This window comes from Cylas formicarius, unplaced genomic scaffold (assembly GCF_029955315.1).
Source record: "Cylas formicarius isolate icCylForm1 unplaced genomic scaffold, icCylForm1.1 PGA_scaffold_7__23_contigs__length_41026272, whole genome shotgun sequence".
Taxonomy (NCBI): domain Eukaryota; kingdom Metazoa; phylum Arthropoda; class Insecta; order Coleoptera; family Brentidae; genus Cylas; species Cylas formicarius.
The window spans coordinates 16,500,354-16,523,727 of NW_026844352.1; the positions used below are offsets into that span (position 1 = coordinate 16,500,354).

The 23,374-nt window shown below is 32.6% G+C and overlaps 2 protein-coding genes across 4 annotated transcripts in view; one reads left to right on the forward strand and one right to left on the reverse strand.

Annotated features, from left to right (window-relative positions):
* LOC132705355 (ATP-binding cassette sub-family C member 10) overlaps positions 1 to 12,850 on the reverse strand; it is a 91,029-nt gene extending 78,179 nt beyond the window's left edge. For both annotated transcript variants that reach the window (XM_060675894.1, XM_060675895.1), the window contains exons 1-2: positions 12,738 to 12,850; positions 11,864 to 12,524 (exon numbers count right to left, since the gene is read on the reverse strand). In XM_060675894.1, the coding sequence (XP_060531877.1) occupies positions 11,864 to 12,511 (648 nt within the window). In that variant the 5' untranslated portion in view covers positions 12,512 to 12,524; positions 12,738 to 12,850. The remainder of the gene's footprint in view (positions 1 to 11,863; positions 12,525 to 12,737) is intronic.
* On the forward strand, positions 1,309 to 21,142 carry LOC132705359 (coiled-coil domain-containing protein 97). 2 transcript variants are annotated; one of them, XM_060675907.1, is made up of 2 exons: positions 1,309 to 1,593; positions 16,144 to 21,142. In XM_060675907.1, exon 2 carries the CDS (start codon positions 16,151 to 16,153, stop codon positions 17,147 to 17,149), a length of 999 nt encoding a protein of 332 aa, XP_060531890.1. In that variant the 5' UTR covers positions 1,309 to 1,593; positions 16,144 to 16,150; the 3' UTR covers positions 17,150 to 21,142. The 2 variants fall into 2 exon arrangements, with proteins under 2 accessions (XP_060531890.1, XP_060531888.1); XM_060675905.1 differs by lacking the exon at positions 1,309 to 1,593 and adding an exon at positions 12,531 to 12,767.
* Positions 21,143 to 23,374: the final 2,232 nt, after the last annotated feature.

Here is a 23,374-nt window from a genome sequence, read left to right on the forward strand (position 1 = left end):
AATTGACTCTGCTTCAAATCCAGAAACATTATTTAAAGATCAAACAAACCATTCAATTGATATATTTTCTGATACAAATAAAATGCCTTATTTCAAACCTGAATATTTAAATTGCGTACCAAATTTTGAATAGTTATTTAGCAACATGTCAATCGACAATAGATCATTTTTATGATATCATGTTACGTTCCAATCTCGACACTTTGCAATTTTTAACCCAAGAATTTGACCTTCACTATTTTCAAAACCAATAGGAAACAAGCTCCTTTTGATAGAAATTTTCCCAGTTTTAAACGAATTCAAACACATTTTCCAATGCATTCATTCCAGCCAAATCACGGTATGCTCAGACTACAAAATGTCAGGGCTCAAAACCCGTATGGTTTTTCTAGACCACCAAGTTTTGCGCACACCGCATGATATATTTAAACCTAAATTTCCTTAGCAGCCCATAAATATAAGACTCAATTTTAATACAACTCCATAAAAATATTTTACTAATCCTCAAGTATTCGGTAAACGTAATAATCAGATAAATGTGTTTAAACCCAATCAACAAAAACACTTTCCACCACACACACTTATGTCGGGAATAAAGTCAACAACATTTAAACCATTACCTAGTACTTCAAAACAACATTACAATCCACCAAAGTTTAGGATAGAAGAAGTTTATAATGTCGATACTGAAAACGAAACCAACCAAATTTTATATAACCATAATCAATACAACCAGGATACACCTAACTATGACCATCATTATCCAAATAATGCATCCTATGAGCAACCTGAAAACGAACATTTTCGGGAAATGCCTCCGAACAATCATAACACGTAACACCCCAAATTATATCTTTTAATATGTCAAATCCAAGCGAGCTCTCATATATTATTTTCCCAGAAAGTCATACAGTATCTACTATATTTCAAAAATCAGCATCTTTAAGGTCCCGACAATCTTAAACTTTTACAAGCAAATCTTGACTTTAACAAGGGATGTTTAATAACACCTTACACGAATATTAAATTGCAATTTCAAAAAACGCAACACAAATTTAACTCCATCACAATATGTTTAATAAAGAATAGTATCGCGAAATATATGATTATTCAGCAACTGTAATTATATAAATACGAGCATTATTCCTAAGATAAGACAGTCTTTAAGTAGCTTTTTGTCAGTAAATATTGTTTGTTACTTGTAATATAAATAAAAATCGTTTTTAAAAATACGAGTTTCACATTTTGAAATAAAATTCCCGCAATCGTAGGATCCTTTTCTGCGTGTTTTTGGAAAACTTTCCGGATTGCCGTCGCGAATCGATCGTGATTCGTGCGCTGGATTAATTACCCTTGTGCATTGTTAGTGCATTGGATCGACGGTACTACACGCTTCCGTTTCAACCGTTAAGAAAAGGATTCCAGATCTACTACGCAGAGCATTTGAGATTCCTGGCACCATCAACCATCGGTACGCCGTTCGAGAGAAAGCGAGACGAATTGGTCTAACCCAGAGTCCACTACAACCACTTGGAAAGTGAATCTCTTCGACGAACGTGTTGGTTGATACAGGAACGAAACTAAGAACTTATTGTAAGTTTTTACCGAAGTGTTCCTTATAGTAGTGACTCCTGTTAGTTAAGAAGTGAAAATTTTAAATTTGTTGAACGAATTTTGATGAAGAAATTTAGACTATCGAATATTACTTATCCTTGAAGAAATAATTTCACAAATAATCAACCGCGAGATATAGACGAACTTTACTTTCATATTTCTCTATTATATTGTATAGACGAAAATAATTCTACTTCTATAAATATTAGTCTAGAACCTGATACTATTAGTGCAATGGCCGACGCCTTCAGATTAGCCGTTAGTTTGCTAAAAACCCTTCTCGTTTGGATTCTTTTATAAAACAAATCGACACTTTCCGTGCAAGATATTTTACCAACGATGTATCGCAAAAAGAATATGTTATTTTGACAATTAAATCAAAAAAAATCGGAACAGCCGATGATTTTTTATTAACTCGACGAAACCTTACAACTTGGGCAGAGATAAGATTAGTTTTAATGCAAAAATTCAGTGATCCAATCACTCGTGCAAATCTTCAGTAACATATAATATTTTTATCCAGGAAAAACGAATATACTCAAGATTATATCCAAAAACTCAAAGCCTTAGCCACCAAAACAAATACAAAAATATATTCTCAAATGCAAAATGCCGAAGCGAGAGTAATATTAATTACGAAACGAATTAACGCAACACAAAATCTCTTGACGAATATTTCCAATGAGTTGAGAACGTTACTTATAGTTCAAAATCCCAAAACTCTAGATAATGCTATTGACATTATTACAAATCAAATTACGAAGTGTTAACAAGTCAAAGTTACTTTAAAAATAATTATGCACAAAATCAATCATATTTTGTCAAACACCCAAAGAATATTCAACAACCCACCAATTCGACCCTATAGACAAACGAATTTACCTTTCAAACGACCTAATCAAACGTCACATCAAAATCAATACCCCCATCCAATGTTAGGTGTAAGTATACAATCATTTCCGAGCTACAGGTAAACCAAACTTAACATTCCAAGAACTAACGCACGTGAAAAACAGCGACATTAACCCTGGAAGTACCGAACCCCAAACCGACTTAATTGACCTTAACGAATACGATCATTATGATAATTATGACTCAAACTACGAGAATGTTGAACAGTTCGGAGAGGAAAATAACATCATTCGCTTTCAATATAGAAATATGAAATATAGATAAAGTTTCGACGACTACAAAGCAGAAATTCCCTCAAAAACTATACAAAAAGCAACACTTGCAAGCAATCTACCTTTGTTACGATTACAAATAATTGATATATCTAATCAACTGCCATCGAAGGTAGTGTTAATAACAACTTACCTTAACAACTTTGAACTATTTAATTTAGAAACACCAGTTCTCAATAGATAGAAAACCGAACATTTCAAAAAAATAATATTGGAAATTTAATACGACACGATAGATGTTCGAAAGAGAAGGAACAGCTTTTTAAATTCGTAAGAAAATTGAAAAATATTTTACATACACCCGGAGATACTTTAACCTCTGCAAATCAAGTGAAACATACAATTAAGACTAGCGACGAAATTCCTGTACATGCGAAATCATATAAGTATCCGTATGTTCATAAACAAGAAGACTCGTCATAGACTACAGAAAATTGAATGAGAAGACTATAGATGATAAATACCCAATACCTACTATGATTGATGTACTGGATAAACTAGGACGATGCCTGTATTTCACAACGTTGGATCTCGCCAGTGGATACCACAAAATCAAAATGGATCCTGAAAGCATCCCTAAGCAGCATTTAACACAGAGCTTGGACATTACGCATATAAACGAATTCCATTTGGTCTTAAAAACCCGCCCTCTACAGTTCAGCGCGCAGTGGACAATGTATTCTGTGGATTACAAGGAAAAATATGTCTTGGGTATATGGACGACATCATTATATACTCGACCAGTCTTCAGGAACACATGGACTCATTAAAATTAGTCTTTGAACCAGTTGCATCCTTCAATATGAAGATACAATTGGATAAGTCTGAATTCCTACAGAAAACAGAAGCCCTTAAATATTTTAAAATTCCCAACACTCCTAAAGAAATTAAATCCTTGGTCTTGTCGGATATAATAGAAAATTCATATAAAATTTTGCTAAAATTACTTTCTACCTTATCTATTTGGTAGAAAATTCACTATAGTAACGGATCATAAACATTTACAATAGATCTTCTCCATTAAAGTACTTAATTCAAAATTAGTCAGGTGGAAACTAGAACTTCGGGAATATTAATACGCAATTCATTATAAAAAAGGCAAACAGAATGTCAACGCTGACGCCTTCTTACGACCACCAAAAGAAATACACCCTGTAGACCTAGTAAAATCCCCACTAACACATATTTCAGCTGTATGTGAAGAAAACGAGGGAAAAAATGACCCATATTTATGGTACGAAAAAATTATACACTTCTTCGAATCACAGGAAAATCTGTCTGAAAAACCGCAAAAAGCTCTGATTGAATTTGAAAAATTTGAACAAAATTGAAAACCAATCGAACACTCGGCGATAATTAATGAAATTCAAGCAAATCTTTCTGATTCTGATCAATAAAATTATTCTTTACGCACTGTGTCGCTTCCGACTTAAAAATGGAACAGGGCATTGCTTTAGATTTTAAACAAAAATTTAACAACCTACAACACCTTATCGATCAAAACGCTAAACTTCTCGAAATTTGTCAAAGCTTAACCCCAAGCAAAATTACTACAGATAACGCACAAAGTTTTAAAAGTAACTCAGTACAAGACTTGTGTAAAACGTATCGAATCGAGTTACATTTCATTACACCGTACAATCCAAATTCAAACTCACCAGTCAAAATATTCCATTCTACCCTTAAGGAAAGTCTTGTTGCTCTAAAAAATGAACATCGTACTAAAACGATCCAAGAGCTAATGGATATCGCAATATTAAATTATAATAATAGTATACATGCTTCCCATGGGTATACTAATGAAAAAATAAATTTAAAATTTAATGCATAAATACCCGAAGATACTAATCAACTAACAAACACACCTCGGAAGTTAACACAAAAAGTACAACCCAAAATATAAATGTTAAAAGACATTTATAATTTTTAGGAATAAGAATGAAGATTGCCATTTTCGTGCTGCCGCTAATCGTAAGTGTCCAATATAAAATCGAAGATATAACAAACCCCCTGCTACCAGTACGTCAAGGAAACAATTAGGTTGTAACAAACTTTCATCATTTCTACTATCATGTTAATTTGACTAACTTACGGGATTGTTTAAAATTAGCGAAATCAACGCTTTTACGAATTAAAGTTACCTTAGATAATTTAAATATGCCCTTAAGTCACTTACTTATTAATAACTCGGACCCTCGATCTTATTGACCAAGCGAAATCTATTAAAGCCTTTATGAATCATTATACCACTACATTAAAAAGAATTAAAAGAGGACTCTTTAATTTATTTGGAAAGACACAAAAAGACGGAAAAACACACAAAGATACGACCAACATATTAAAACTCTTCAAGAAAATCAACAAATCCTACCCAAACGGCTCACAAAGGACATAGAGAAATAAATGTAAAGCCCCACAACATTTTTCAATATAAAGAACTTAAGAGTATTATCTCTAAACTTGACCCAAAAATACGAATTCCTTAACCCCAAGCAAAATTACTACAGATAACGCACAAAGTTTTGAAAGTAACCCAGTACAAGACTTGTGTAAAACGTATCGAATCGAGTTACATTTCATTACACCGTACAATCCAAATTCAAACTCACCAGTCAAAATATTCCATTCTACCCTTAAGGAAAGTCTTGTTGCTCTAAAAAATGAACATCGTACTAAAACGATCCAAGAGCTAATGGATATCGCAATATTAAATTATAATAATAATATACATGCTTCCCATGGGTATACTAATGAAAAAATAAATTTAAAATTTAATGCATAAATACCCGAAGATACTAATCAACTAACAAACACACCTCGGAAGTTAACAGAAAAAGTACAACCCAAAATATAAATGTTAAAAGACATTTATAATTTTTAGGAATAAGAATGAAGATTGCCATTTTCGTGCTGCCGCTAATCGTAAGTGTCCAATATAAAATCGAAGATATAACAAACCCCCTGCTACCAGTACGTCAAGGAAACAATTAGGTTGTAACAAACTTTCATCATTTCTACTATCATGTTAATTTGACTAACTTACGGGATTGTTTAAAATTAGCGAAATCAACGCTTTTACGAATTAAAGTTACCTTAGATAATTTAAATATGCCCTTAAGTCACTTACTTATTAATAACTCGAACCCTAGATCTTATTGACCAACCGAAATCTATTAAAGCCTTTATGAATCATTATACCACTACATTAAAAAGAATTAAAAGAGGACTCTTTAATTTATTTGGAAAGACACAAAACTATTTATTTGGAACTCTAGACTCAGATGATGGTCAAAGATACGACCAACATATTAAAACTCTTCAAGAAAATCAAGAAATCCTACCCAAACGGCTCACAAAGGACATAGACAAATAAATGTAAAGCTCCACAACATTTTTCAATATAAAGAACTTAAGAGTATTATCTCTAAACTTGACCCAAAAACACGAATTCCTTTTGATAATATAATTAAATAGTACAAAATGGCGCACGCTGACGTTACGATAAAAAATGACCTTATTATATCTTAAGTAGTCATACCAAATATTTTTAACAAACCTTATGATCTCTACCGAAGATACCCCGTACCCATTAATAATAAAATATCCGTTATAAATAATCCCCATCTTTTGAAATCAATAGACGATTTCTTTAACCTAAAGGAAAACTGCTATAAAATCGAGGACATATCCTTATGCCACAGCAATCTGCTCAATAAAAATGAAAACTGTATTCCACAAACAATTAATTTATCTAATCATTGTCCAATGATTCCATTTGAATACAAAGAAACGTCAGCTAACCAATTAAATGGTAACTAAACATAGTTACCATTTAATTGGTAAATACGAACGTCATCCAGTAAGAATGGAAAATTAGTATTAGTATTGAACAAACCAAATTTCTAACCATAGTTCTTCGAAATATGTATAGGCTTACGCACACGCATAAACAATGCTCGTAAAACTGTAAAAACGGAATCTGAAGCTAAAGTCCATATGAACAATTTAAAACGACCACTACGACAAATGTATAGCTTCGACTAAAATAAAAATATTATATTTCAGCCTAGTAATCGGGATTGAGATAAAATCCAATGAGACAATTAGACGACAACCCCGGAATTTTACTATTAAACTCCTAAATGCGATTCTAATCGGAATTAATAAATTAAGTTTTCGATCTAATAACATGACAGACTCACTAATATAACACCCGGAGTAATATTATGAAGCAACGGACTATTTAAAAATTTTGAAATTGATTTGGGACAGAGAATATAAAATTAATGAAATTATTCCCGATCTCCAAAGAACCAGAAATAAGCGTGGATTGGTAAATATTTTAGGTTTCGTGTTGAAGTCAATAAACGGTAATTTGGACGCATTAAATTAAATCAAAATATGTTACAAAGGAATATTAGAAATCAATACTTGACAAACATCATAGCCAAATTTAACCCTACTACTCAACAAATAAATCAAAATGAAAAACTTATCGAAAGAAAATTAAATCAGGTTAGTCTTATTCAAAAAACAACATATCGAGAATTTTTTCAAAGAAACTTCCACAGGCTACTGTAATATTTTTTAAAAAACTTCTGGATTCCTCCTGAGTCGGTTTTTGCTGAGTCGAAATTGCTGACGTTTCGCCAATCATCCTATTGGCTTCTTCAGAGCTTGACTGAACTAGTTTCTGAAGAAGCCAACAGGATGATTGGCGAAACGTCGGCAATTTCGACTCAGCAAAAACCGACGCATGAGGAATCCAGAAGTTTTGTAAAAAATAACATATCTAGAAAACATGTATCTGTACGTTTTCCAAATTAAGAAAATTGTATGCTAGTAATATTAAGTCCAACGACCTTTTTAGCGAACTTAAACAAATCAAAAAAATTGTTGTTTTAAATAAAATGCCCTCACCTATTAACTTGGAAACTATAGTACATTTTGAAAAATTGATTACTATGGATAGCTTTATTCTAGATTATTTTCAATTGTATTAGACATCAGTGTCTCTTTAAGGTTATTATACGGCATTCTAAATATTTAATTAAAAATCAATTACACTACATATACGAAAGAAGTTCCTGCAAAGAAATGATGACCTCATGTATCTATGTCCGCAAGGAAATGTTAAAGAACTTGGAATGAAGAGTCCTTGCGAATTTCAGTTACTGCAGTCATCAAAACCTACTTCCTGGGAACAGATAGACGTCAGCAGACCAATAATAAACCGACTGGATAATTCCAAAATATTGATTGATTTTGCCTAAAAGCAAGCTCGCCTGGCCAACCGGATGTCAAATGAAAATCTATGAGACAACTATTGTGAACTACAAGAAAGAAATTACCAAAACCCAACCTGCTATTTTTCCCGATTTTGATTATTTAAGTTAGAGTTGCATCAGATCGACAATAAGATAATTGAAAATAATCCTGATCGATTTCCTAATTATTTGTCGAAAATACCTGTACATAGACCATTTTTATATATGTTGTTTTACTTATAACTTCTGTTTATGTAGCCTACAAGTACAATACAATTGAACTAACCCTCACCAGATGTAGTTAACTCTAAAGGGGGAAGAGTTATGTTACCACACACCCTGAGAATCTGTTGAGTGTGCAAGACTACATATACATATAACGACATATAACGATGGGAAAGAGGCGTGGCGCTCCGCTTGTGCCAAATAAACTCGCGACTCAAATGCCGTTTACCACATGTTGCATGTTGCATAATATGGTATTGTCAGTACAGTGAATAAATGAGTCAATACCGTGTATTGCAGTAAAATCTTTTCGGGCTTTTATTTTTACAGTAAAACGGATGAATATGCAAAAATTTAGTCTAGTTTTAAAATTTATGAAACTTTAATTAAAAAAGAAGTTAGCAACCCCTGTGGAATTTAAATACATTTTTAATGGCAAATAAACAAAATCGTAGGTATTGGAGCACAAATAATCCACAATGAATAAGAGAAAATCATACAAAACAACTACAAAAAATAAATGTTCGGACCGGGATTTTGAATAACACAATTATTACCCCGATCGCACAACAGAAGGCCGAATAAAAGAAATTTTTTAATTAATAACTAACTAATGTACACTATTTCTGAACTGGTTAGGAGCAAAATCGACTTGCATGTTAAGGGGCTCAATTTTTGATAAATATTTAATGGGAAAACCGTATGGCGAGATACAATACAATACAATTTTAAACCATTTTGCAAATTGCGCATAACTGTTTTATTTATGAACATTTGGTAGTTGTCTATAGTACTAAAAAAATATTCGCGTCGAGCCCTTTTGACCCATATAGATTTATTGGTTTCCATAATGCCAAAAGGCGGAAATATATGGCATTATTTGGTTATTTATTAGTAGGCCCGTGCATGATCAAATCATGATGAAAAAGACATCACAGAGAAACATTTAAAATAGTTTTATCAACACTGGTAGGTTAAAAAAATAAAGCTAATTTGAAATAACTTAAGTGAAAGACACAAAATCTAAGAAACACATAATATTTTAATTTAATTTTATTTAATTGGTATATATTAATTTCAATATTTTTGATTATTTATAAAACAAAATTTTAACTTAATAAACAAAACACAATAAATATTCAAATATAAAATATTAAAATTTAACCTTTTACATTAATTATACTGAAATATCTTAATTTAAAAAAATGTTCAAATTGGTCGCCGCCCCCTTCAACACCCTAAAGGCACCTTTTTCGTACTGAGAGGTAAAAGCAAACCCTTCTCGATTGGCTTCTTCTAACTCTGCTCCGAGTTCCAATCCAACATTGTTCAAACTCTTTATTTAAAAGATCACTTACAGCCCTGTGTTGTGAGCGGGGCAACCATCTTGCTGATAATAAATACTTCTTTCAAGAATTAATGGTAAGTCTAACTAACTAACCAAAAACGAAATAAGACATGTTCGCAAAATATTTAAAATATCCGCTAAGTTCACACAAATCTACGGACCTTGGCGATTTTTTCAATTTTTTTTTCAGAAATCTGGCCAAAAATGCCAATTTTATTTTATCCCATTATCTTATTAAAAACTCTAATTCTAGTCAATAGATATCAACAAAAATCATAAAAAAGGTTTTTTTAAAGGGCGACGACGAATTATTTCTCTCATGGTTCGCTTCTTTTTTGATCGTTTTTTAATACATTTTCTATATAAAAGCCAGCATTGATTTTTTGTTCTTTTCCCAGACGCTATCTATTGATATTGGCATTGAGTTGAATCGTAGCTGGACAAAAATGGCAAATAAACACAGGACGAAATAACTCGTAGTTGGCGCCCTAAGCAATTTATCTCGTAGTTGCCAGTCAACGGGTTAAAAAAATTCTCTAATATTGTATTTATCTGAATCCAAAATATTCATAAATAAAAAAGTCATAGGCATTTTTAAAATTGCGGAAAATTTAAAAACACCATATATCTCGGTTTTAACCATGAAATGTTTCTCAAAAATCGGGCCCTTGACATGTATGTCAATTTTGATCTATTGAGTTCAGAAATAGGATTTTCCTATTAAAACGCTCCAACTACGACCACCCTGTGCACAAGTGAAAAATATATTTCAAAAACTAGATCTGAGAGTCAAATCTGGGGTCACGCAAAAATTGCCCACGAACAGTTGAAAAATCCTTAAAATATTGTACAGGGTAGTTGAATTGGATTAATTAATTTAATACATTTATTAATGTGCTTATTTTAAGATGGTACTAAAAAATAAAAGTCACTTAAGCAATATTTGACGCCTTTTATCATTATTTTTGAAATTTGTAATAATTAAAATTTGTTTGCAAAATCTTAAAATCACACACAAAGTAATCGTTATTTACAACGTTAATTTTTTTTTACATTGATCTAATTTCTTTAGGATAGATCTGAATACCAGTCCTGGAAAAGTCCCTAAAAGGGTTTTTCGATTTTCCGCTTCCAAAAACTGTGTGGCCACGATTTTAGTCGATGCTATATGAGATAAGCTGTTTGAGTGCCTTTTAGTAAGGACTATCCAACAAAAAAGCATTATCAAAATGAAGCCAGAAAGAAACATTCTACAGCTTATGCGAAGCGCCTGCGATATTTCCAGCACCATGTTCGAGCTTCAGGGAAATTATAAAAATATAATTAATTTTTAGGTAATTCCGAATAAGAATTTGTTGAAAAATTATTTTTTTTTAAAACCCTGCTAGGAGCTCTCGATCTCTTGTTAAATAGTCCCATTTGGTCATAACTTTAGGTGGAATCAATAAGCAGAATAAGGTTTTAGTGCATTTTCGAAATATCTATTAAACAAAAAAAATATATCCAAATCGAATCTGTCCGAAAATCAATTAGGTCTGTCTGTTGAAAGTTACCTTTGTTTTTGCACAAAATCCAAAAACGCAATAAAATATAGGGGGTTCCACTTAAAATTCTAATGGTAATGCCGATACCGAAGGGACACCCTATATAATTCAAAAGTGAATAATCTAGAGATTCCCTTAGATGCAAAGAACTTTTGTATTTAAAATTTATTAAGAATTATTACAGCAACTTCATTTGAGTTTTAAATTCTTTTATTCATATTTTAGGTTAGGATGAATAAATTGAGATGCGTTTTTTTATTTGCATTACGCCAAAAACGCCACCTGGTGGTGCTTTTGATGGCGTAGGAAAAGCCCGTTTCAACGACTCTAAAAAATTGAATTTGCCTCAGTTTTAGAACCGTGTTCACTCTAAGTAACATTAATATAAGCAAAATTGGCAGAAAATGGGTTTTAAAATGCTAGATGACAATCACGCCCTCTGGTTACGATTCCAGAACCTCAAAAATGGCGGATTTGCTTAATCTTTTTTTTTTCAAAATTAATAAACATTAGTTTCTCCCTACCTCGTGAGCCTTACTGGGACATCCGGTATATTTTCAATGTAAATGCTTATTTCAACTTAGTTTTTTTAATTACATTTCCCGTAATGTCAAATTGAAAATTTATATTTTTTGATATCTGCTCCAACTTACGTAATACGAAAACTTGACAAAAACTTACGGGCCCGATTGCCGTCGTGACATCAGCATAGGTAGAATCGCCATCACCAGGGATTAATGTCAGTCCATACGCCAGTTGCAGTACGAGATAGCAAACGCTCATCCCGTAGGCCAAATAAATACTGTACGTCAGGTTCGATGAATACTTATAAATAGTGTAATGACTCTTTAGTGAAATCACAGATAGAGCGAACAGCATCGACCAAACCACAATCATGAACGTGGGTCCTCTCGGATTTCTTCCCAATTTTTTCGTCAACCCGCCAATGTAGGCGCAATGGGTGAACCACGATAAACATTGAACCCCGCTTAGCAGGTAGGCCACCTGAGGAATGACTTCTTCGGTTTTGTTCAAGAATATATAGATTTGTACAATCGGAAGGAACGCAAGTAAAAACGAAATAATGAAACGGATTTTGAGGGCAATGAGAGACAACTGTCCCCTCGAAACCACTCCATATCGTCGTCCAAAATAATAGGCAGAGCCGCAGCCCGCTACCGCTAAAATTGGAATTTGCAGACACACTTCTTGGAAACATAGATTCAAATCGTGCCACTGCGGCGACCAAATTTTGAATTCTTCATCTCCGCAAAATCGCGACCAACTCCAGCGCCACTGCGATAAAACGTCGAAACTCTCGTGAACCATCTGCAGTAGATTTCTGTAAAGTTACGAAGAGAAAATTGCTGAAAACATTGAAATAGCATTTCCCAGTATAAAAATTAATAATAATTACACGGAAACGCTAGTGATACTAAGTTCAGTGATCAGAGAACTATATTCGTCTCGACTAGAGATTTTCAGTGCCACATAGGACATCGCTAAATGCAAAACCATTAGGTTAGATAGTTATAATATTCAGCACAACACTTACCTATAAGTCAAGGGGTTCTAAACATGTCAGGTAAGCCAAACTTTACTTCTGTATTGTACTTGCGAAAACATTAACGTACACCATAAAATTTGAGGTTAAATTATTGATGACTGCACACAACAGACAACATTGGTGACCCCGCCTTACTTTTTCCAAATATCTAAAGGTTTCTCGTAGCGGCCGCGCTGCGCGACCATGAGGTGCCGCTACATCTTACTAGATGTCGCGGTGTGCACATAAAATGAATAAAAATGAAATAGCATTTGCTTTGTTTGAATGCTTGGGGCCTCCTATTATTGCAATGTAATCTAAATACTTTATCTCTGAAGAGAATGTATTTCATATAAAATATACCCGCACACGTCCATCATTATTCTGTAGCATGTCCGGAAATTGGTACACTAGATTTCACGCAAACATATGACTTTACAGATTTTAGGGATTTCACTGGTCTCAGATTTAGCGAATTGTACAAAGATTTCACATATTTCTAAATGATATTCCAGATTGCACCGATGAGAAATACTTTTTAGGTTATGTGGAACATTTCTGTGTTCCCTCGTAAATAGGAAACTATTAAGTTGATATATATAAAATACACTTAAAAAACTTTTTTCAAAAGATGCGAAAGGTTTGTCATTATAAATTTCATAAAATTGCTAAATGGACGTAAAAGGCTTTTGAAAATTGTTTCTTAACTTTTTTCTTCATATTTAATTAAGTTTTTTTTATTTTGCTGTCCTACACATTCAGGTAGCGAATTCGACGAAAATTGTTAATTTTCTGTCGACAAAAATTTACAATTGAAATCAAATAGACAAAAAAGCAGAGAAAATACTTTTGTGGCCTTATCTTACCGTATCGTTCCATTGGCGAATCATTCGGTGAGTGAACACATCAAAAATGTAAATGAAACATATCAATAGTCTCGCAATAGTTAGAATATTGGATTTTTTTTGATTAAGTTCTTTATTATTTTATGATGACTTAACTAATGGAAAATCCAAAAAACTCTACATTTTTTAAAAAATATATGACTTCACCAAGATTTTGCAGATTACGTTTTATGACAATGGATTTTTCCTGTATGAATATTTAAAATCAAAAGTGTATAAAAAAAAGCCACAAAATTTAGATATTAATTAAAGATATAGAATTTGATACGAAAAAAGTAAAATTAATGAAAATATCCTGAGTAATATTTTGGAAGGATTTTTAAACCTATTAGGATATTGTTAATGGTGGTTTAATTATACTCGATGTGGATCTTGTAATGGGACTGTCTGAATGTTTTGCGTTAAGCAAATTATTAACTTTTTCTTGAGTTCTAGTTTTGTCTCCATATCCAATAAAAATGAAAATTTCAATTCTCTTAGTTTCATTTATATGCATCATAAAATAAATTCTTGGTACTCGGACTTCAACTTTTTGACCCACCATTTATTTTTTATATTGTTAAAAATGCGCAACAAAAATATTATGACGGACGTGTTTGAGTATTTTTCTTGAACTCCAATACCTGATTTTGAATTAATTACATTTTACCCGTTCACGGTATATTTAAATTCTGAGAAACTAAAACGTGTCTGTTATTATGTAGGCGAGGGCTTATTAAAATTAGGAAATTGAGACATGAAAACTTATAAGAAAAATTTTTTTTTAAATGTTTACAAATTTGTCTTAGTTTATGGAGTTCTAAATTGGTGAAAGAAAAAAGGCAATTTCACTAGTTCTCAGCCACTGGCAGTAATTTTCGATAGCTTTGAAATGCTTGTAAAATCTCTTTCCACCTTAGATATTTAACTAATCTATATTGAAAATTGTTCTTTTATTATAAAGCTATATAAGTTTATATTTACTAAATATTTTTAATTGTTGGTATTTTTTTAACGAAATAATTTTCACTTTTATTTTATTAACCGGTTTAGGGTTATTAATAATCATACTAAACTATAGTGACCAACCAAACATTCAAAATTTTGCTGAATGAATAAAATAAGTATTGCCCTCATAGAGAATAAGGTTAAAATTATTTTTAAAAACAATAAAATATTATTCGCTGCCTAAATTATGTACACTTTTCTTTTCAGTTTTTGTGCACTCAATTCGCATAATTGTCAAAATTTTCCCCTATTAAATTGGCTGATATCAAAATTTGCCTGACGTAGGATGATTTTTTTTCAAAAACCGATTTGGCAAAAATTGTAAATGGAGGTGATTGAGTATAAAAGGGACGCAATATTATAGAGGGTGTTTTTAATTGTATGAATTTATTTAGTCAATTTGGAATGATAAATATTGAAAAAATTAAAATAAATTTCATTTTTAAAAGCAGACAGGGCGTTTTCTAATTGAGTGTCAATAATTATAGGGGGGGGGGATTTTTGGGTCCATTTTAAAAAGAAGTACTAATACTCAGATGCAGTTTTTTTTCCAAATCCAAATTAACCTGATATGCCAGATCGACAGATTTGGTTTCAAAAGGATAATGCTCCACCAAATTTTACTCTACAAGTGCGTACACACATAATGTATCAAGAGACATTATTTAAGGTACCACATTTTTTTGTAAAATAAACCAGTGGCGGGCGTACGGAATTTTCTAAAGAAATAAAATTTCTTTGATTTTTTCAATCCGATGTACGGTTTTCGCTTAAAAAAATAATAACCTCTTTTCTACATGGTCGTAAAAATATCGTTAATATAACAAGTAAATATTTATTAAAATCTGTTTTATTAAAATACTTCAAAAAATCGAAGTACTAATATGAAGTTCCAAGTTTCATTAAAATATCTGAAGTGCTATTACAGATTTAAAAATATATATATTGTATTTTTGAAAACCTAATTATTGACATTCAATTCGAAAACACCCTGTACATGGTGGTTCCAATTAAGAAAATCGAAATTCTTCAAGTTAAAATGATGCAAGCTGGTTCTGTTGCATATATCTTTTACTTAATCTTCGAATAACTCTAACATCAAAAATAATGGCGCAATTGTAGTCTTTTGCCAATTGTGAGAACGAATATTTTTTTAGGAAAATTAAAATATTGCAAAAATTGTTTATGTGTGTGTTGTTATCATTAAAAATTTTGAAGAAATTTAAAACTAATTCAAATCAAAATTTAAAAATAATATATACTTTATTCGTCACGCTTTTTTGATCCGCCCTATGTACTTTTGTAATTTTGAACTGTGTGTGCTAAAAATATTTACAACTTTTTTCTTTACAATTTTCTCGTGAAATTATTGAGAGAGATAATGAAGTCACTTATTATTGACTCACCGTGTCCAATACCACGCCTTTCGAATATGGCTAAGGCCACTAAGTTTTACTAACGATTAATCTCTCGTTTTAAGAAACAGAGCGTAGTCCTTTATCGCTGGTAATTTTTTGTCTCAGGTCGATAATGGAAACGGAAGAGGCGCCCAAAGAAGTCACCATAACGGTGTCTAGCAACATCGACAACATTATCCGTACCCTGGTAGCGAACGAGGAGGTAGTGTTCAAAAGCCAACAAAGAGGTGAAGCCGAACCGAGCGAATCCGAAAAAACCGACATTGCTTTGAGATGTTACGAGAACAGCAAACTCAATTTCCTGATAAAATTTGGCAAGCATCTCGACCGCAATCAGCTCAGCCACTTCGACCGGTTCACTGCTGAATCCGAGCCGAACTGGGAAGAAACGGGTATAGTGCTGGCCGAATTGACGAAAAAAAATTCTCGACAATTGGAGGTTAAAAACAGACGTTATAAGGCGTTGCAGCAGATGATAAAAGAAAACGCGTACTTTTCTGAAATAGAAATGATGAAAAGGAATCCCCTTCTTTACGAGCAACTGGTGGGGCAGTATTTAACCGCTGACGAAAAGAGGGAAAGGGACAAATACGTTATGGAGAAGGGGGTGACGTTCGTTAAAATATTGATGGAAGGAATCGAAAGGGACAACGCTGAGCACTGGATGAAGTTGCAGCAACAAAAAGAAGACAACAAGATGGAAGAAAGCGAATCGTCCGATGAAGACGCTGAGCTGGCTACCGGTAACGTAAGATGGGGGGAGTTTGAGGAGGACAAAATGGCCGTCACTAAAAGCAAGAAGAGATCTCCGATGGTAACGGCGCAGGAGCGGCTGCTGCTGAGGCAGGAGTTCGTGACCACCATGTATCAAAATTTTCTGGACGGCAAAGACGAAGCTTTCGATTACAGCGACGTGGACGATAGTGCTGTTTACGACAACGTCGAAGAAATTGAACACGATGCCGAAGATAGATATTTCGATTCCGAAGAGGCGGCGGAAGTTATCGGGGATGGCCACCAAAGCTCCGAAGATGAGCTGGATATTTATATGAATGCTTTGAATCAGCACCCTGCGGTGTGTGACCTGGCGCACAATATGACTCGTCTGTAATATTGTAATAAAAGTTTCAGTTGAACACATGATTTTCTAAATATTTAAAACCGTTTCGATTTTTTTTTTTTGATTGTCAGAATATTTTTTGTCTTAAATACAACTCCCCGTATATGTTATCTGTATTCAATTAAAAATATAAATTTGCAACGACAGGAACCTTTAAATATGGTTACCGTAGAAGGGGCAACTAGGGCACCGTTTCGAGACGTTTTTTCGAATAAGTCAAAAAGTTGTTCGCAGAATATCCTTGAAAATAAAATTGGTCATACCGATATGATAGTAAAATATAAATAAATAAATAGTTGGGCCGATTTGTAAAATACGCTACACATTCTAATTAAATCAGTACTGATTTTTTTTTAATTTTACAATAGCGCCATCGCAGATTTTTTTTATTGAATGAAAATACTTAATGCGACTTAAAAAGTAAGGTACATTTTAAGTTTTATCGAAGAGTATTTATTTATTCGTCAAAATTAGTATTGCCCAATTAAAAGTAATCTCCCCCAGATATAATACACTTTTGTCAACGTTTTTTCCAAATCTCATAGCACTTCTAGTAAGCACTTCCAGGAATTTTTTCTTTATCCTCCCAATCGTTCCAAACATTTTTCAACACCATTTGTTTCACTTTTCCAACGCTTTCATCAGTTATTGACGTGCTGGAGCATCCAAAGCGAGGTTCGTCATCGGCAACTTTTTTATCCAAAGTAGATTCAGTATATGCTGTTGTGAATATTTGAAGTGTTTTGCAGCACTATGTTCCATTTTTTACATATTTTTTGAAAATTGTTTGCTCCATTTTTTTTTTCACAGTAGAAAATCGCCGAACACAGAGAACACGTCTAACGCTTCTATCTCACAACAAAAAGTAAACGTATAAACTGGCTGAAACTGTGAACGTATGTTAGGGACATGTGTACCAACATAACAAAAAAAATATCGAAGATCGAATGTACATAGTCCGCTCAATTACAAGTCACTTTACTTTTTGAACACACCTCGTATTCCCCTAAATATTTTTACCATATACGCACACTGCATATATATGTACCGTTAATACCCGAAAACCGTTTGTATGCATAATAACTAAGTATTTTAGAAATTATGCGTAATTGCCGAAACTCTTACTGATTTTGCATAATAGCTAAGAATATTAGCAATTATCCGTAATACCTAAAACATTTATTCATTTAGCATATTTAGAAGTTAGAAGAAATTTCAATTTTTGTATAGCGTGCGTGTTGAAAAGCGTGTGAAATTTCCCGGGTAGTGTAAATATATTTTGATTTTCCTTAATAAAATTTTCTTTATTCGAATCTAAAATGGACTTTTATTTAGATAATAAATGAAGGCGTATGCAGCTTGGAAAACCTAAAATTGGTGTAACATTTGTCTTAACTACAACAAACTCTAATTAATAGTATTATTGTTAAACAGAATCTGTTTTTTTTGCAACCAAAGGGCAAAACGTTAAAGCCACCCTAGGCCTCAAGTGTTATATAACATTTTTGTAAATTCATTGTTTGACCCAGTGTCAATTTTAAAATTTACCCGCGTATTATTTATACACAGAGATTCAGTCCACTCCCAACTGTCTTTAAGCTTATCTACTGTAATACTAGAAACCAAATAAGTTAAGGTTGTCCATATGTAGAAACGTTTCTTGCAGAGCTTTGCGGCTCAGTGCTCTAACAACATTTTATTAGTTTTTTTAGCTCAGTTAAGTAATGATCAAAAATTTCACTCCCTTCTTGTTTTTGATAGTAAAAAACGACTCTTTCATTAATCGTTTTGCAATGGATAGTAGTGATGTAAGTCATAAGATCAGTTCTTGTTTAAATAGATTGCATAACAACTACATCTTCAGGTACTCCTGTAAAATTGTTAGTCAAAATCAATATTAATGGTTAAATTATTATGCAAAATCACAAACAGTTTTCAATAATTGAGCATATTGCCTAATATGCTCAGTTATTATGCAAAATCGATTAACAGTTTCAGTGGTTTTTCTGTACATAGAGGTATTAAACTGAGTTGAATCCGATCTTGTGACCAAGATATAGGGAATGATATTGCTCTGTTTTTCTTGCATTTTCTAATTATATTGTAAATTCTTCCAGTTACGGTGTTGGGTCCTTGGTTAATAAACTATATTATCCGTCTCCCAATATCAATATTTTGAATTACGGTAGCATTTCCATTATCAGTTGGACGTAGCTTAATAATTTTGTCTTATTTCAGGTTCATCCGTTCTGGTTCTATTGTTTGTTGGCTTTGTTTAATTCAAGGGTGGTTCCGATTTCTCACTTAAACTCTTCGTTGCGGTTGATCCAGCTTTTTGTTCCCTGCTTTGCTTATTATATCCAGAACCTTAACTTCTTAGTCTAAAGCAAAGAAGATTACGGACAACGCCAGTCGCGCACTGGTCCGCATGGAATAGTTCGAGGAAGAAGCTATCACATCAACAACTAACAAACCTAAATTTTGGTTGAGATATGTCCACGACACCTTGAAAATATTGCATCACTCCATGTATAAAACAGAGCAATACCATTCCTCGATGTCTTCGTCTTGAGATCGGATTCAGCTCAGATTAATACCTCCATGTACAGAAAAATCACAGATACGCATCATCCAACCACGAGGAATTATTCCAATCACTATAGAAAATAGCAAAGGCTATCTCCAGCAACTCTTGACGATGAAGCAAAACAAATTAAAGAAGATTTAATGCAGAACGGTTATTTTTAAGACTGAAGAACAAGTTATTTCCAACTCTCAATATGAGGAGAATAGCAACAAAATAAAAAGTCAAAAAGCGCCCTATGTTATAGGCAAACTATAAGAAGTTTAATGACGAAAACCAAACCAGAGAACATCACAGACAAAAAAAAACTGTAGGTACTGCGATTGTGGAAAATCTAACGTACATGGAGAAACAAATAGATCTGGTCGTCTCTTGGACAGAACATGACAGAATAAAATTAACAAACGCCAGAATTCTACAAGAAGTTGAATTTTCTGGTGAATTTTGGTTTTTACGGTATAATTTAAATATTTATGTTTCGAAAACGTTCATGTATTACACTTTCAAAAATTCACAATAAAGTTTAATTTACACAAAAGATAAGGTGGTCACATCTTGACGAATTTGTTAAATTAAGTTTTAATTAGTTTTTACATTAGTAACTAATTATTACAGTAGCAAAAAAGACATTCAAATTATCAATCAATCGACAAGGAAACCACCGAGAACCTGAGAAGACCACACTTTTCAAATTAATATTGGTAATACAAAATTTCTTTGATCGCATAAACTAGGTATAATACAGCCTAGACCCAATCATGTTCAAATTGAAATCCATCTACTTCAATGCATTTTGTCATAAGCCTTCGCAATTTGGCTGAACCAAGCAGAAATAGCTTTTATTTCCAGTACTAAATTGAGCCGTCATTCGGGATCTCACCAGCCGATTACTGGCAGGCCATCATATAGCTTAACTATTTCCACTTATTCCACACCATATTTATAACATTTTCCCCATTAGAATCAATTCGGAGAAAATATTCGTTTCTCGGCTCGCTTGAACTGCCGATTTCCAATAAATGTCTATCCAATTTGGCCAATAATTGTAGATGCGATACCACCCGCTGCGGATATTGATTTAGATACCGTTCATTAGCAATTCTGGAATTTCTGAGAGAATTGTAATAAATACTTAACGTATCTCGTTTTTCCCCTTTTTAAAGCATCTTTTTTTCTATAAAGTCGACTTATACAAACTGCAGTGAAAAGTAACAGTCAATTTAGGAATTAACAACTGTGTTAAGTGTATTTGACATAAATGATTCTAGTCCGTAGCCACCATTTCTTTTTGTATTGTATTTTATTGTATTGCATAATAAATCATTAAGTGATATATATGTATTTTTGTCAGAATGACTAGCTCTTTCGAGGTGTTGATGATGTTCACTCAAAACCGAAACGTCATACCTACAAACTAGTAATGCCAACTTGAAGGGGAAAAAAGTTGCAATGAGAAAGTGCCATTCAAGTAACTTACAGTTTAACGGACTTGTACAAAGCCATTTAATGAATCCGAAAGTGAAATGGATATGTATGTAGTAGGTACGAGAGAGAATTTTGCGTTATTTTCTAAGGACTCGGATCATCGCTAGTCGATGACTTTCTTAATTTCACTTCCCGAATTTGTGTTTCCGGTGACGTGATTTTTATAAACGATTGTGTTTTGCATTGTCCCGTTACGAACATGGATTGTTTTTCGAATAAAATTCAATAGTTTATTAAATAAATTTAAAACAAAGTATACAAAATATTCTCATTTTATTTTATAATGAAATTTCTAAGATTTCACTGCTGTTCTAATTCAAATTTACAATTTACACTCAAAAAATGTTGGAATGGATTTGAGAAACAAATTTAGAAATTTATAAAAACAGTTGATATAGGACGAAATCGACCAAATTACCTAATGTATCCATTTTCCTTTTAGCCTTACGGATGGAAATAGAGTTGATGTAGTCATTTTCTAGTGACAGTTAAGAAAACGGTAGTAGAAATCTCTTAAAATCGCCAAAACATATCAAAAACGAAAATCGATACCGTTCTAAAGCAGAATCGATGAAGTAGCGGAAAGTGTTATAGACGACGAGAAGTTGGACAAAGCGAAAAATATAATTGTTAGATGCTGTTTGTAAAAACTTTCGCAAAATAGGACACTGTGTGTTATTTTCAGAATCGCAACATGTAACTATCGCAATGTCAATAGACTTTTTTGCGCGAGTTACATGCCAATAAACTGCTTACCTTAGTATAATTTAATCGCACAGTGTGCATTTAGATATCGCTTTATTGCGTTTATGTAATTGTATACAACTTAACGTTAAGATAATTTTGAGACAGGAGAACCAGTTCTGTTCTTAACTTCAGGCAGTCAACTCGCTTTTGTTGTTATAAATCGTTCCCGTTTTTAACGACAATAAAATTCTTTAAGCAAATAAAAGTTTTTTTAAAAAAGTGTTTCTCTGATCAACAAACGTAACTCGCGCACCCTGTATAAAATGTTTTTGAAATACTCACTCAACCTAAATTCAAAATGCAGGATAAGTCAACGATAGGGTAAAGTTCATTATCTCATTGGTTTCAAAAGTTTCGAGAAAATTAAAATCGATATTGAAAAAGCCATTAAGTTCAGGTATATAACGTTATTAATAAAAAATGAATAATTTTAACAGGAATTTCAAATGTATGTTTTATTCCTCACGCTTTTTTGAGCCGCCCTGTACACTTTAAAATAATTGGTATCTCAATAATCGTTACAGCTTTTGTATTTTTCCTTTTCTCGTAACTACTTTTTGGCACTAATTCTCGGCGATTGTTTTCGTGTCCCAAATATTATTTAAAAAAATGTCAATATACTCTGTTTCAACGTAGGCTAATTGTATGAGAATTGCACAGGACTTAGTATTAGAGAATGCAAATAATGCGTATTAAATACATTTTTGCATAAAGTATAACCCTTTAACTGTAACATCAACCGTTGAAACTGCATCGTGTCTACTGGGCTTTACATTTAATTCGAGAAAGGATTAAGAATTCGGGAAGGCCCACTTAAATGAATTAATAACAGTAATTTCCAAAGTAAAAATTTTATATGTACACTTTTGAAGCTCACTAAGCCTAAAAAAATATCATTGGTGACTCAACAAGAGGGACACGAGAATTTGAAATAAGAAGAAGAAATGGAAACGAGAAGTGCCAAGCAATGAAGAGACCAGAAAGATATTTTGCAATCAACATAAGTTTGTGTTTGTTTTTAAATCAACCAATGCACGTTGCAAAATCATTTATTTTATATTCATTAATTTTTTTTTGCTTTAACAAAATAAATAAGAACTAAAAGTTCAGATTTTCACGAAATTATATATTATGACATGACAATTGTTTCGACAACACCGTGTCTTTATCAAATTTGATCATTTGATAAAGACACGGTGTTGTCGAAACAATTGTCATGTCATAATATATAATTTCGTGAAAATATGAACTTTTAGTTCTTATTTATTTTGATAAATGAATTTTCATCAAGTAAAAGCCACCTCAGTTCAATTTTTTTGCTTTGTTTGGGAACAGTTAGCAAATGATGTGGACGGATATTTAATTATCTTAAAAAAGAGACATGTTGAATGCAGAGCACG

Excerpts from the sequence above, each read along its gene's own strand:
- LOC132705359 (XM_060675907.1), top strand. The coding sequence starts at position 16,151 with ATGGAAACGGAAGAGGCGCCCAAAGAAGTCACCATAACGGTGTCTAGC.